This window comes from Scylla paramamosain, chromosome 3 (genome assembly GCF_035594125.1).
Source record: "Scylla paramamosain isolate STU-SP2022 chromosome 3, ASM3559412v1, whole genome shotgun sequence".
In the NCBI taxonomy this organism is placed as follows: domain Eukaryota; kingdom Metazoa; phylum Arthropoda; class Malacostraca; order Decapoda; family Portunidae; genus Scylla; species Scylla paramamosain.
The window spans coordinates 6,472,501-6,489,873 of record NC_087153.1 but is presented as its reverse complement, the minus strand read 5'-3'; the positions used below and the strand labels follow the sequence as shown (position 1 = coordinate 6,489,873).

The window sequence follows — 17,373 nt, the reverse complement described above, 5'->3', positions numbered from 1 at the left end:
TAAGGTATATAACCCTGAGTAGAAAGTAGAAAGTAGGGACAAAGAAAAATTTTACATTTACACAAAATACTTTTTCAGTCTCAAATATGATGCAAATTCATAACTTTTAATATAATAATGAGAGCAAGGAGACTTACAAGTAGTAATCTTATGTCTTGAAGGATATAGTAATAAATTAATACTATATCTTGAAGGATAAAGTTACATAATTCAGTTATAATTAATACTGTCTTGAAGGATATAGTTATATAATTGTTTCAATAGGTGATCTTTAACCTTCAACTAATTTCAAGCTCAGTCTTGACATGATAATGATGGATACAAACAAAACAAGAAGTAACCCACCTTTGAGAATTACTTTGGATTCTTCTCTCCTTTCGTCATATACTCTGGTTCCAGCCACTTCTCTTAACAACTTCAGCCTCTGTGAATCAGGGGCTGTGGCCATCTGATTAATTTTACCCTGTGGAAAGAAATTTAAAAACCCTCCATAAACTGTGACCTAAACAAACAAAATGTTACTTTTTCATGATCTTGTGCTTATTCATTGTGGCAATTTTATTTATTCCTCTTCCTCTACCAATGTTATATTACTCCCTTTCATGTATAATTTGAAACCCCATGAACCCTCATGATTTCCTAGTTCTTTAGCCTGTACTAAACTATCTATAAACAAAGTTACTAATGTTTCAATTACTTTATATTTCCTAATGCTATCTCAGCATACTCAACATAATGAAGTTAACTTTATGTAATACCACAACTGGTTTTGAACTACAAAATCACTGATACTTGAATTATTATATTAACTATAATACTTATTAGTCACTATGCTACATTGAGAACACTCTTAAGTGAGGAGCCTACTCATCATACAACACATGTACAAAACCCAAGGGTAATTTTCTTCCTGTTCATCGTCATACATAATATCTAAGTATATCAATAAGTCTTCCAAATGTCTTTTCTTCACATAATACAAACAAATCTCACCAAAATATCCTTAAAGCTGTATTTTATCAAAATTCATTCCATTTTATTTGGACCTAATCCTTAACATTTACACACTAACTGATACTGCAATTGTTATTCCTCAAGACATACAGATAACACAAGTAATGCATACCTGTTTTACAATGTAGTATGGATTAGATCTGGAGAATCCAGCTGACTCAAGTAAATTCATGACATCTAATTTTGTTACAGCTTTTCTGTTAAGAAAATACTGGTCTTTTTTGGCACCAATAACTCTTCGCAGGCACACTTCATTTTTGTCAATCTGTAAGCAACACCATATACATACATGCAGTTAGTGATACTGTATAGAAACTGGATCCCATCATACTCTTAGAAATATAATGGAAGTGAAATCTCAGGAGCACTTGATAATCATTCTTGAAATGTGGCACTATAAACGATGGTAATATCAATGAAGGCAAGAAAAGTACCATTTTATCTTTATTCATCTACAAGTATCGATTATATATATATATATATATATATATATATATATATATATATATATATATATATATATATATATATATAAAACAGTACAAATAATAACAGCAGTTATCTAGATGGACTGAATAGAATAAAATGATGAAGATCAGTTCTCCTAATGTAGTATGAATCAAAATATGATTTCAAATATCCAAGAAATTCTATGAGCTTTAAGTTAATCATCAGTGAAGTGACATGAGTGTACTGACATTGGTCTAAGTATATGATCAGAGAAAGTACACCAACTTATACAATTACCTGTAATATGTGTCTGTGTGCACCTGTACTAATTTTACTTAAAAGTCACATATATGCAGCAGTAGGAGAGAGAGAGAGAGAGAGAGAGAGAGAGAGAGAGAGAGAGAGAGAGAGAGAGAGAGAGAGAGAGAGAGAGAGAGAGAGAGAGAGAGAGAGAGAGATATTCCACTATTATAAGATCTTTATTGCATGTGAGCTAGAAATAGTGGTGTAAAAAAAAAAAGTCCATATCCAACATACCGGTATCCTGCCATCTGCATTGTCAAAGATTATCTCCACGAATGCAGATATGACACGTGGGCCAGTACCCTCGTGGAGGAGGGCCTGGCGCTGTTCTGCCCTGAGATGGTTGAATTCATCACTAAGAACAAACTGAATAGCTGAAATAAAACAAAGGAAAAAAATAAGTTTAAATACAATGAAAATTGTACTTCAGTCTACTTCATTAAATTCAAGACCTTCCATCTTGACTGTTTTAAATTAGGTAAAATAAATAGCAAACTTTCCATGCGACTGGAATGATTTATATACTCCACAGCAAAACATAAGGCAAAAAATAGTCTGTCCCAACAATTTTTACCTACAAACAAAAGACAACAAGAACAAATTGAAGGCTATATTTATCCACCTCACCAAAAAAATTTCAAACAAACCAAAAGCTACAGTTATCCACCCCCAGAGAATAAAAACTCCATCTGCCTTTAGTAAGTACAAGGTAAACATTTTTTATATTTGAAATATAAGGTTGACTATTACCAGGATTTTTATAATTTCTGAAAATACAAATCTGTTAACCCACAAGCATAGATGAATAGATCAACAGGCTATACCCCATATTTCCAGGATTAAACAATAAGAAAGGCCCACAGATTCAAACCAACATGCTAGCATCACAATCATTATTTAGGCATCATATTGCTGCAATTTTACCACAATAAAATTGATTCCCTAAATTGCATCAATCTTCTTATGCAGGATTACTGATATTCAAGTCATAAATAAGACAGCATGACAATTACTCCAATATACAGTGGAACCTTGGTTTTCATACTTAATTCATTTCTGAAAACCATTAAAAAATCAGAAATGTTTGAAAACCAAAACTATTTTCCCCCTAGGAATCAATGTAAAATGGATTAATCCATTCCCAGACACCAGGCTACATTGTATTAGCGGCTTATGACAGACACTCCCACAGCCAAGATGGCTGCTTCACATCATCTCCAGCTCACAAATTATTTACCCAGAAAGGATGTATTGAATTAACATAGTGATACAGAACTCATCAGATAATGTTTAGACTGATCTAGTGAGGGAAGCTTTACAGGACACGGAGAGGAGTAACCTACTTACTGCCAAAATGAAGGTGATCATAACACTTAGACATCCTGCTGCTGGAAAAAGCTACTGAAAAAAAAACTACTGCAGTTGTGCAGTAGTGATGGCATTGGGAGTCATCAAGAGTGCCACAGGTAGCTTGGGATTACTCTGAGCACCAAAAACTGGAATTACTCCTGAGCACCAAAAAACTGTTTGTTTATATCAAGGCTTTTCAAGGGGATCCCATTTACCTTATTTCAAATATTGAATTACTGTCTTGCCCTCTGTTTCTTCCAAATATATATAGAAACAAAGTAGATATTTTTAGAAATCATAAATTAGTAATAAACAGCAGCTTTTGCTATATCTTTTAATACATGGAATCAAGTAACTTTGTTCTAGAACTGAATTATGGTACCACAACCAAAGCAATAATAAGTTCAAAAATTCTGTTCGAAAGGGAGGCGTTTGGTAACCAAGGTTCCACTGTGTGTCAACATTACCACTGGATGAAAACTAACTGCAATGATAACCAAGTAGCAAATAATCAGGGAGGAAAACAAAAAAAAATATATAGTATATCTTACCATAGAAGAAGTTGCTTTTGCCAGAGCCATTCCGACCAACTGTTGAAATAATGAGTTAATTAGATACTGATGTATCTTAAAGCATTTGAAAACTCAACAGAGATATGCTATAAAATCAAATATCATTCCTACCAAGGAAGCTGATTTTAACAAGGGAAATAGGACAAAGACATGAAGATACATACCAACTACATTGTGACGTGGATCAAAAGGATCTATAACAGTCTGTTCACGGTAACTCTTGAAACCTTGGATAATAATCTGAAATATAAATACATTCTTTGAGTTTGGAAATTTGCTTTAATTGTTAATTATATCTGTGTGTGTGTGTGTGTGTGTGTGTGTGTGTGTGTGTGTGTGTGTGTGTGTGTGTGTGTGTGTGTGTGTGTGTGTGTGTGTGTGTGTGTGTGAGAGAGAGAGAGAGAGAGAGAGAGAGAGAGAGAGAGAGAGAGAGAGAGAGAGAGAGAGAGAGAGAGAGAGAGAGAGAGAGAGAGAGAGAGAGCAAATCCACACTTCCTACTCCAATTCCGAGTTGCTATATCATATGCATGCCTTGACAGCACTACTAGTGATTTACCATGTTATCTGCAGCAGCTAAAAATTAAAAAAAATAACAATAATAAATAAATAAATAAATAAATAAATAAATAAATAAATAAAATAAATAAATAAATAAATAAAAATAAAAATAATAATAATAATAATAATAATAATAATAATAATAATAATAATAATAATAATAATAAATAAATAAATAAATAAATAAATAAATAAATAAATAAAAATACATGATGCTATGAGTAAGTTGGCAGTGCACAAAACACTAATGCAATTTAACATTAAATATCAACAATTACTGTCAACATTACCTGCTGTCATACTATATGTAACTATGACAACTTTACCCTATTTACTGATTAGAATGGATGATAACTTGTGTTTAGATTTTTATCTTTTAAAACTCGAATATCCCACTTCAAATGATATTCATACCTATTTAATGACCCCTATAACACAAAGTATATCATAACTGAAGCACAATCCAAGAGCAACCCTATAACTGCTTCAGATCTGGATGTCATTAGACAGATAATCCAATCACTTCTGATTTTATTAGACATTTTGAATATACATTATTTGACATATATTGTGATATATAAATTAGTCTGATTATCCTGTGCATGTTAAACAATGATCTTTTCAAAGTGCTACACTAATTTCTGATGTTTGTCTTGCCACTTTCTCACATCTACCATGAGGTAAGTCATTGTTGTTCGTATTTTTTTTTCTTTTTCTTTTTTTTCTACGGAAGTGTCCTAAGAACAGTCCCCTAGTTTAGAGTTTTAAGCTTTCAGTTAATTTACTTTTTGAAATGCAGTCCTCCACTGTAACAGGTATACATCAAATTTCTTGCTCATGAAACATCAGCAATTCTTACCCATCTCATTGGATAAATCCTTTCATTCTGTGTATTTTCTATCCCATACACATGAAAAGGAAATTTATCATAACGCCACTAGCAATTTTTAAGATCTTATCCTTCACCCAGACTACTGCCCAGAGTGCTGCACCACTCTGCTTGACATTAAATTCTTAACTGTCTACTGAGTAATGCTGTGTGTGTGTGTGTGTGTGTGTGTGTGTGTGTGTGTGTGTGTGTGTGTGTGTGTGTGTGTGTGTGTGTGTGTGTGTGTGTGTGTGTTTGCGTGTGCATGTTGTGCTGCGCAACACTGTATATAACACAATACTGTGTTATACTTTACTACTATACAGTACACATTACAAACTCCTGTCCCTGTCGCACACTCACCACCCAGAGTTACAGTGATGCTTCAAGGTGCTCTCTCACACACACTTCTCCCTACCACTACCACCACTCTTTTGGCCATTACATTCATTGCTACCAATCATTTATTAGTCATATTATGGCTACACACACAGATGATCAGCTTTACTCATCATCTTCATCAGTATTTTACTCAGTACATTCATATAATTTTTTCTTACAGTGTCCTTGTTTCTTCACTTGCTTCATTCATCTTACACTGCAACACAATTTTTTCTTTATCTTCTAGAATTTCTTTACTTATCAATTCAAAACATTATCTTTTAATTTATTTTTCTTTACGATGTTTTTCACATTCTAAGGTATCCTTACTTCAACACTAAAATGAAGATGATGATAATGATAAATGATGATGGAGGATGATGATGGCAATGACAGCAATGGTGATGATGATAAGGAGAATAACAATGATGATGGTGATAATGATCAAGAGGATAGCAATGGCAATGATGATGATGATCAGGTAGGTGATAACAATAATGACAATGACAATGATGCAATATCTTGGCCTCACTTCACCCCAATCAGTTGACTACTTGCCTTCTGTCCTGGCACCCTTTCTGAGGCAACAATTGGCTCCTCTATCAACACCATCACCAGCACCACAATGCCAAAACCAATACACCTCACTCCCAAACCACTGCTGCCACATCTCTCACCCTCTATTCTCACCCCACTGCCATCATTACTCTCCTGCTGCTCTGAGCACACACACACACTCATACATAAACATGCAAACTCTCTCTCTCTCTCTCTCTCTCTCTCTCTCTCTCTCTCTCTCTCTCTCTCTCTCTCTCTCTCTCTCTCTCTCTATGAAGATTGCAACAAGTATTGCAACTGTATGGAGTGTGATTGGTGCTCAACACTAAATAAATAAATAAATAAATAAATCCAAAGCCAATAACTACATAAAAACAAGGGTTGCATTGATCTAACCTGCAATGAGCAGGGGTCCATTGCACTTCTCATCGTGCAAGTATTGCCCAATTTTACAATTCAAGGTTCCCTGACTTTTCTTTACAGAAGCAGTGTTCTGCTGCAAGTGTGTGGTGCCATTGTGACTGTAGCTCATGAAAAAAGGCCAGAAAGGAAAAGTGAGAGTAAATGAAATGTCAGTCAGGACAGTAAGTTTCTTTTTACAAAGTAGCCATGACTAAATTAGGTTAGTTGTTAGGTTTTGTTATGTCAGGCTAGGTGATATTATTTGTCTTTCACCAATCTCAAAATGGCTCTTCTTACCTTCCTCATCAAATAGAGCTTCTCATTCTGAGTAATTTGAACCCTATATAAACCCACCACGTTATTTATGATGATAATTTTTAAGCATTTACCTGTTTTTTGGGGGAAGCAAGCTTGCTTGCTTGCTCTCATGACAGCACCTACACGTGTGATATAGGTTAGGTTAGGCTAGGTAAGTGTGGTTAGGTTAGACTAGTCTAGTTACATAACATCAGGGTTAGTTAGTTTTGTTAAGTTAGATTAGTATGTTAGGTTTATTTTGTTAGGATAGGTTAATTTGGTTAAGTTAGGTTAGTTTGGTTAGGTCAGATTAATCTGGACAAGTTAGGTTAGTTAGGTTAGATTACGTGGCAACCAGTAGCCAGTCCTCTAAGAGGAACACTGCGAGTGTTACTGCTGTGTTATTTACTTAAGGACGAAACAATTTTTCCTCATATTTTGGTCTGTTTTATGTTGATTTACTTTTTACTTTTATCACAAATCATTAATTTCTAAGGAGATGGGGAAGTCAGAGGGGATAAAGGAAAAAACAGCAAGCAGATTTAGCTTTAATTCAAAATAAGCTAAAAAAAAAAAAAAAAAAAAAAAAAAGATACATTTTTACAATAGGGACAAACTCCATTTTGAGTGCAAAATTATGATATTTGTTTATATATATATATATATATATATATATATATATATATATATATATATATATATATATATATATATATATATATATATATATATTTATTTTTTATTTTTTTTTTTTACTTATTTATTATTATTATTATTATTATTATTATTATTATATATATATATTTTTTTTTTTGCATAAAACATGTTTGAAATATTTCATTTTGCCTCTTCCTTCATCCTCCTACGATCTTGGGGACTTGTCAGAAAGTGGGCTTTATGGGTGGGGGAACAAAAATGGGTACTTGAATGGAGATAGTCACTTAAAAGAAGGCAAACCTACCCTAACTTGACTTGACCTAACTTGATTGAATGTAACCTGACCTAACCTACCCTAACATGACCTAACCTGACCTATGCGCATCACCTAACAAAAATTCACTATATCACGGAAACTATCAATTTGCAATGAAAATTTCAATAAAGTAAGTTTCTCAGTAACCACTAAGGTAATAAAGAAACAACACTCAAATGTGTTGAGTGTTATGGTCCTCTCCTAAAATAATGCCCACCAAAAATTTTGTGTAGAAGAGATATTGGTGAGTGAAATTTCACCAGTTAGGTTAGGCTAGGTTTGGATAAATTTGGTTTAACACCTAACAGTCCCATGGCACAAGACCAGTGAAACATTCTGTAGCAAGTGTTCAAAGTGCATAGTGAACAGCATCACTATTGTCTTAGTGAGGTTGATTTTTTTTTTTTCCTGGTTGATTTTGACTGATAACGAATGTACATATTTATTTTTTCTTTTGGCATAGCTTATTTAAATGTGTTTTGCATTAATTATTACTCATTCTTTTAACAAATCATTAATTTCCCAGAGGGAATGTGGGTAACAGTGATGTTGTGAGGATGATTTTTTTTCTGGTCAATATCAGGATGTTTTGGATTAATGTTCATCATTTTCATTGCAAATTACCAAAGGAAATTATTAGCAAGTTAATTTAAAACACAACAAAATCTATGAGAAAAAAATATTTCCATTGCCCAACTTGAAAAGGCCAAAGATTTAATCTTTATCCCGTAATGCAGCAGTTAGACTATAGAGCAATCAAGACTGTTAAATGGCAGTTTGGAGACTTATGTGGTAGTTAAGAATTGTGTGGCATTTAATGATAATAATAATCTTCTGTTTATTAATCTTGCATCCTTACAGCTGAAAATCCACGTTGCATACTTAAATACTAACATACATACTATATCTTTAGTATACATTTAACCCTAAGGAAGTGTTTTACAATTTTATACTGTGGCTGCCAGGTGACACCAGTCAACCTAGTAGACTAGATCCGCTTCTGACCTTACCCCACAATTAGGAGACAGTTATGCGGAAGCTGTGTTTTTGTTGTGTGGCATTCATGAGATTATGTGACAACATGAAATTATGTGTATTTCGTTTCCTCAACCAAAACAAAATTATCCTTTCTACAGGTCCCCAAGCTTGCGAGTTAAGAATATTGTACGTGTCAAAAACCAATGTCACTTTCATTCGACACTCATAAAAAAAACTACAGGAAAATCGTAATTTTAATCGAGTACACTACAAAGTTCTGAAACCTTACCGAAGCAGAAATTCTGAACATTTCATTATCATTTGGGGATAATGAGTTACCAACATCACCTGGCAGATTTGAAAACGATCTTAAGTGTGGACGGTTATAAATGAATTATGATGACTTTCTTTCGAGCAATCGTGACCAAGAGTTCACATTGCAGTTCCCAGATCAGTTGTACCATCACCACCACCTGGTGTCAAGCTCTAGTGGGTGGCAAGCCCGAGCCTCGGATGGCGCCAATGGCTCACACCCGCTGTGCCCTGGCCAGAGCCTCCTCACTTTACCATTGCTATGTTCAACAATGCACTGTATGTACTTACTTGTCTAATATACATGGTGAGTCTCCTCCTTCTTAGGCACCATAATTTCACACATGAATGACATACTATTAATACCGCTACGTATCAGCAAGCATTTCTACAGCCACCGGGAAAAGCGTCCCAGGGAGCGAAAATGGCGGTAAGGTAATATAAGCGGCAAAGTTCCCGTTGTGATTGAAGCGCAGTAAGAGTATAAAACAAATAAGCATCGTAGACTGGGCACTAAAAGGATCGCATTTTTTTGTTGATTGTCTCTTAAGGCTATCGAGTACCTTATTTTCTTTACCATGACAATTCTGCAGTACTTATGAATCAATAGCATTTGCTTCTGTGCCTTTGTTGTTTATTGATTTCTTGGTTTGATTTTGAATGAAGATGGTATCCCGAAACTCATGTAGCATGGAATAGGTCCCGTTATCATATTAGGTCAACAAGTTGTAGTAATTTATAAAAACGCCAAAATTAGCGAAAATACATCTCAAACAGTATCATTAATTTGATCCACGAAATATACCTATCTATTCTCATATTTAATTAGCAAATTACAATCGTCTCCTAATATCATCCTGTTTAAGGAATCAGAGGATAACAAAGGAAAGCGGGAAACCCTTTCTTCCCCTTCTTGCTTCTCTATATTCCTTGCTCTGAACCCTTAGATCCTACCCTGGCTGTCTTCGTAAGCTTTATTTGTCCGTTGATCAGCGTGAAACTTCTCGTCACCTCTGAATCAATACATAGAATACAGAACAGTCCTGGAATAAACAAAATATTCAGATGGGAAAAAATACTATTTATGCATAGAACCTATCTTAAGGAGCTTCCTCGTGGCATCCATGTCTTCGTAAGTCATTAATTAATGCCCCAGAGTACCCATATCGAGCATTTAAATAGGGCGATTCTTCATATGCAACAAACTTAAAATTATATATATATATATATATATATATATATATATATATATATATATATATATATATATATATATATATATATATATATATATATATATATATACACCAATATCCTACTCAGATGGGCTCATATAGATTTTTTTTTTTGAGAAACGAAAAAAAAAAAAATAATAATAATCCAACAAAATTATATTTCGAAATGTTTTGGAAGCTTCATTAAATATGCACAAGGAGTTTCATTAGGCAGGGAATTTTCCGCGTATTATTGTTGGACCTCTTATCTACCGGTAGCTGGCAACAGACATGTTTTATTCCTATGCCCTATTGTTTGGCTGCCAAAGTGATACCGTATATTCAAGTAATATTTCTTTCTTACACAAACCAACTCATCTACCTCTGCTCACTTCAGATGCCCCCTTGCCTTTTCATATTTCTTCAGTAAGATAGTTCTGTTGTTAACACTTGAAAAGCTTTGTCTGGTGAGCATTTTAAGAATGTACTATCTCCAAAACCATAAAATCTATGCTGCAATATCACCATATTTTCAATAAAACAAATGGTTGCTATGTTGATTTACATCCATCTAGAAGTACAATGTAATATCAGATATTGAGGTAAACTGGATCAAGGTTAACCATGACAAATTGCAGCTTGGGGTCAAATCTCTGTGGTGTGGAATACACACACACACACACACACACACACACACACACACACACACATAGAAGAGAACTAAAAGTAACCACCTGCAACAGGGACATAAAGAAGTTTAGCTTCCTTCATAGAAGCATAGAGGCATGGAATGGACTGGAAGGGGATGTGGTGTGTGCTACAAATATTCATGACTTTAAGGAAAAGTTGGATAAAAACAGTTATGGAGACGGGACAGTACGAGCTTAGCTCCTCTCCCATATGTTACAACTACGTAAATACAACTAGGTAAATACACACACACACACACACACACACACACACACACAGAGAGAGAGAGAGAGAGAGAGAGAGAGAGAGAGAGAGCAATAAGATGGGTACCTCAGGTCTAAGCTGAGAGATAAATGATTGAGTTGCTCACTGTGGAGAAAAGATAAAAAAAAAAAACTTGTCAAACAGGAATCAACCCAATATTAAGAGGACATAACAATAGTTCTTTAAATAAAGCAATAGATCAATAGAATGCATTATTAGAGACTAATGTGTGTAAATAATAAAAAAAAAAATAAATAAATAAGTAAATAAAAAAAGACAATTTGGTTTTAAAATAGGGCATATTAAACTTGATTTAATTCTGCAAAAATAAGTTACCATTCAAGCCATACTAGTCACTATGGCTGAAATGGATCTTGATTTATTGCAACCAATCCACTATCCTTATCCTCTTAAAGGAGCTAGGTACTTAGGAGGCTACAGCTAATTTAAAGTTCAACAGTCTTTACAAGTATATTATATAATTCTCAATATTCCAGACATACAGGGAAATTATCAGTAATGGTAAAAGATGATGCTAATTATTACGAGAATGAAATTCAATAAACTACAAGAAGTTATCTCATCAGACTCAATATTGACTATGCAGCAGAGTTGAGGTCTTGAAGTCTTGTAAAATGTATGAAAATACATATATGTATGACTTAACACACTAGCACATATGGCAATAGTGAAGAATTATATCTCAGTCTAGGAAATGTTGTTATTATCTTTATTCACATAGTTGAATTACCTTTTAAAGGTGGGTAGCTGAGATAAGATGTCATGCCATGTCTACTTGTAGAGGTATAGATATGGAGGATATCCACATCCATATTCTGTCCATTTTAGCAGCCTTTTATGATAAGCTGAGAATATATATATATATATATATATATATATATATATATATATATATATATATATATATATATATATATATATATATATATATATATATATATATATATATATATATATATATATATGGAATGAAGGACATGGGACTAATAAATCTTATGTATTATAAATCATTAACTTTGAAGAGGAAGTTAATGCTTGCTTCAAGTATACAAAAACCACTGCATAATTCTGAATTCTACAAGTATGTGCATATACAAAATATTTTTATAAACAAGATGTAATCATGAAGTACTACTTATTCTGAGAAAGAATCATGCTTTATACTTCTTCATGCAGTATGTAAAAATTTAAATAATCCATTCTCAACATTTCCATTAAGGAAGAAGAGTGACAGAATACTGAAAGGAATATGTGAGATGAGCATGTATGATGTTGCACAGTTCAAGTTTTCACAAGCTTATTTATTATAGTATATTTACTGGGACTACAACTGTTATGCATTCACACACAGAGATAATTTTCTCAATGATTCTGCTATATGAAACATACACATATGCATCAACTTTTCTACTCAATAATGCAATGTGACTTTTTGGGATGTTCTCTCCATGGATGCTACACATACTAATTTAGTCACAGGAAGGTTAAAAGGAAACCACAAAGTGGATGTTGATCCAAAAGACAAGAAGTGATGAGTAAATTTGTTTCCTCCAGTGTTGAGATTAACTATAAATACTGATAAAGCAAATTATGTAAAAAATGCTGCTGTATGTAACTAAATGATGATATTCTTCATTATATTATTCTTGATTATATGCATATAGCTTTCCTCTCAATTACATATATTACTATAGGAATGAAAAATAAATAAGTCATGTATGTTGCAGATTATCATTGCCTTCCAAATATTAGTGTCCATCACTCCAACATGATTATAGTTTAAAGCATTGCTGATGAAATCTGATAGGTAATTATAAATATTCATATGATTCTTTTCATTATCAGTCTCAAAGTCCTCTCAAGGAAATAGGCTTTCCCCAACTTCCTACACTTGGTTGACTTTGAGGGTCATGGCGGTCAGGAAGCATTTTGGCAATATGTACTTTGTAAATGTGGCTCTGAGAATCTTGGTGAGTTAATGCATTCTTTCCAGTGTACTTGGCTAATATGATTGCACCTGTCTTATTTAGTTACCCAGATCAATGGAATATGTGAACCTCTTTACTATGAGAAGGTGGAGTTCCAGTGAAGTGTAAACACTGAGTGAATGGAAAACTGGATGTTTCATCATCAGTTCTACACCTCTTCAGTCATAAAGATTTAAGAGGTAGCCATGCTCACAAAAATTGTGACTGTAAGGCACTCACAGTGTAACCAAAAATGGAAAGCACTGATATTAGGATATTCTCATGCAGATCAAGCACAAAGGATGGAACAAAAGTTTGCTTTTAGTGATAGTTCAGTAATTTTTTCTTTTAATAATTAATAAGAGCTATTCCCCAATGCATGATAAACAAATTACACAAGAATGTTTCATGTGGAGTATGATGCTTTGTAGTAATAAGACAGGTTAGAGTAGATTATAGATTAAAGAAGGCATGGGATGAAGTTTACAGAAAAGCCCCCAAAAATAGACTCACAGGTGAGATGCATATAATTATGAATACAAACTTTGATCACATGACAAGGGCTGAACAACGTAAACACTAAACTTACCTTTAGAAATATGTGATGGATTTAATTTCACAAGAAAAGTTAACTTTTTGTCTGAATTGCAAACTTTCATGTTTAGTACTTATACAGTTGCCTGCTGACAACACCTTAAGGATTTTTTTTTTACCTCTGTAACTAATGCAGTGAAATTATTATAATCTTTAATGGATCCATCATTAGGTGGATCCTCCCTCTTCCTAAATTCTCTCTCCACTCTCATCTGTTACCTTTTGTCTCCAAATACCCATTCTACATATCTCTTACACTCTCCTCCATTTCCTCATGACTCTGTGGCTCCCTTCACATGTGTATGTGAATGATGAGTGACTGATCTCACATCATGTCATCAAACACACACACACAAACACAATTGATTAATTTATTGAAAAGGTAAAAAAAAAAAAAAAAAAAAAAACATTGCTGTTCAGTAAAATAGTATGTTCCCTGTAATTTTCTTTCTCTGTTGAGAGAGAGAGAGAGAGAGAGAGAGAGAGAGAGAGAGAGAGAGAGAGAGAGAGAGAGAGAGAGAGAGAGAGAGAGAGAGAGAGAGAGAGAGAGAGAGAGAAAATCATACAAATATACAGAAAAGCAATATTTTATTCTTGTGTATGTGCAAGTATTTTGAACCTACTCCCTATCAGAAGTCATCCATGATAGGAAATCTTTTGCTGTAAACATAAATTTATGAGACATAAGCTATCCAACTCTATACAGGAGAATAAGGATATTAAATAAAATGGTTATGATGTGAAAGTACGTAATGATTGAATATACGAGTAATGCTACAGTCATGTAAAATTTGCACACACACACACATGGGTAACAAGCCATGGGATGTTGACGAGGGCATGAATGAAGCCATGTAAGGTATGACAGGGACAAGGAGGAAGGGATGAGATTAAGACGAATGAGAGGTGGAAATGGAACAGGGAATCAGGAACAGGTAAAGAGCATGCTTTATGTGCTTATGCAGAAGGCATAGTCATCAAATGACAGCTCCCACAAAAGGGAGAAAACAGATGTCTTTTGTTACAGGATTATGAAAAAAAAAAAAAGAAAAAAAAAATCCAGTATATGATGACTTACAATTGATATGATACTGAAAGACAGTTTTAGAATCAGTTCTCAACCTTTAATTATTCAACAAAGGATTCAAGAAAAAACAAAATATAGTGTAATATGCACAGAGCAAACTCACAAATTCAATCTAAAACACATTTCATATGTATCTGAAGTTGAGAAAAAAATACATATATACTTTCATTTATCCTTCTCTTCATTTTTTTTATTATCAAAGAAGGTTCCTGAATCTGCTGGACTGACATCATTCTGCAAAGCAAATGAACAAAGATCCCTCTTCATGGCAAATGCATCCTCTCCATCAGCATAGTACTTTGGTTCAATTTCCGAAATTCTGAAAGGAAAGTAACAGTTAGGTTTGGAATTTTTTAATGAAGGTACTTTTTCTAAAATCAACAAAAAATGTTAGTCACATATAATTTTCTACAATTTAATGAAATAGAGAGAGAGAGAGAGAGAGAGAGAGAGAGAGAGAGAGAGAGAGAGAGAGAGAGAGAGAGAGAGAGAGAGAGAGAGAGAGAGAGAGAGAGAGAGAGAGAGAGAGAGAGAGAGAGAGAGAGAGAGAATACATAAATAAATAAATAAAATAAAATAAAATAAAATAAAATAAAATAAAAATAAAATATGAATAAATGAATAAAGAGATGTTGCAGGGAAGAGATGGACAGTGATATCTAGACTACTGAATATTGAAAAGGATAGTGATGTAAAAATGGGTACAATTCATTTTTGAGTATTTAGGGTAGCAAAATGATAAAGAGATGCAGGAATAGCTGAAGAGGTAAAGTATGAAAGATGTGGAAAGAGAGAGTTGATCATTTGGACTAAAAGCAGAGAGGCGCAGTATGGGGCTCAAACACGAAATAGGAGAGAGGAGAAGAATGAATGTGATGGAGATGATGTGTCTAAGGAATGTCCAGAGTAATATGTATGGATTGAGTGAGTGAGGAAGTGCAGAAGAAAACTATTGTTAGAAGAGTTACCAGTAGATGATCAAGCAAATCAGAGTAGGAAAAATGGAAGAAGAGTAATTGGTGAAGAAATTAACTGGATCTGATGTGGCAATAAGTTTTAAAAAACCATAAATGGGATAGGTGAACATTGTGAAGGGAGTGTAAGATGCAAAAAGGTATGTCTGTAGGGCAGAGAAGTAGTGGCTGCACATGACAGAGATGAATGAAGAGCAGTTGTGAATACATCAATAATGATATGACCTTGAGGACCTCAAAAAGATGCTCTTGGGGATCTGGTAGAAATCAGCCTGATAATCAGGTTTGATGTGGGAGAGAGGATGGATCTCTCACCATTCATCCCACAACATCCCTACTCCAAGATGTAATTGATGCAACTTTTCTTTCCCTAAGAGTTTCATCTATTGAGAGGGCACAGGAAGCATACACAGCACTCCACAGTAATACACTCAAATAAATTAACTTACGTAAATTTGAGAGTATTGGTGTATAGGTTCAGAGCTGCTCGGTTGGATTTTCTGACATGAAGAGAAACATATTTGGCATTGAAGCACTCAACCATTGCTCTTGCCGTCTGGTCCATGAGTTTCTGAGCAAGCCCTAATCGTCTGAAATATAGGATTAATAATGAATATAAGAAAATCAATTCACGCAAACTGCTTTTTTGACAAATTAAAATGAAAGGCAAAGGTATGTAGGTATATAAAATAAATCACCTGACATATCTATATAATAAAGTTTTATTGTTTTTTTCCTTCCTTTCCTTTTATATCCTGCCTGCTTGCCACTCTTCTAGCTTTACTGGTGTCAAATCTAGGTAATCTAATTTACTTCAATAACTGTTCCCTACAATTTTCTTATGAGGATGGCTACAAGAGATTCTTTTTTTTTGTTTCTGTCTATACTATTCCCTCTTGCACATTTCATTATCATCCTTCTTCCATCCCTCCTTCTCTCTCTCTCTCTCTCTCTCTCTCAGCAGACAATATGGGGCTTTCCTCTCACATCCACTCCACTTTCACAATCCTCCAATACTTGTCACTTTGTCCATTCTCTCAATGTGACTAAACTATCTAAAGATGTCATCATGTAAACAAATTTGAGACCCACACACACACACACACACACACACTCTGAATAGATAGGATGCATTAGACATGAAAGAGCTTCTACTACAGTAGAAATGAAGGTCTCGATATTTGAGTGGACATAAGAAAAGTTGAGAGAATATACTTGAATAACAAAAAATATAGCTTTAACCATAGAAATAAATACTGAGAACTATAAAAAGCTAGTTAGAAAAATGTGAGTCAATTTCAATGTTAAGCCTACTATAAAAAAATAGTAAACACTCAGTATATCAAACCCTATTATAGTGAATTTTGCATTTATCGAACATTCGGTCAGTGGCAGCAGGGGTGTGAGTGAGACTGGGAAGGAGAGACGGAGAGAGGGAGTGTGTGGGTGGTGGTGGCAGTGGTGGTGAGTACACACCACACCCACACACACACTGCCTTTGCCTCAGTCTCACAGTGGCAGTTGAAGTGGAAGGTTGTTGCACTAA

At 34.1% G+C, this 17,373-nt stretch overlaps 2 protein-coding genes across 2 annotated transcripts in view; both read right to left on the bottom strand.

Annotated features, from left to right (window-relative positions):
* LOC135089663 (structural maintenance of chromosomes protein 3-like) overlaps positions 1-9,466 on the bottom strand; it is a 37,906-nt gene extending 28,440 nt beyond the window's left edge. The window contains 6 exon segments of the mRNA XM_063985560.1: positions 346-463; positions 1,127-1,279; positions 2,002-2,141; positions 3,669-3,707; positions 3,854-3,929; positions 9,308-9,466. Coding sequence (XP_063841630.1) covers positions 346-463; positions 1,127-1,279; positions 2,002-2,141; positions 3,669-3,707; positions 3,854-3,929; positions 9,308-9,322 — 541 coding nt within the window. The 5' untranslated portion in view covers positions 9,323-9,466.
* A 5,402-nt stretch (positions 9,467-14,868) lies between these two features.
* Positions 14,869-17,373, bottom strand: part of LOC135089652 (N-alpha-acetyltransferase 10-like) — a 6,096-nt gene continuing 3,591 nt past the window's right edge. The window contains exons 4-5 of the mRNA XM_063985533.1: positions 16,277-16,417; positions 14,869-15,172 (exon numbers count right to left, since the gene is read on the bottom strand). Coding sequence (XP_063841603.1) covers positions 15,019-15,172; positions 16,277-16,417 — 295 coding nt within the window. The 3' untranslated portion in view covers positions 14,869-15,018. The remainder of the gene's footprint in view (positions 15,173-16,276; positions 16,418-17,373) is intronic.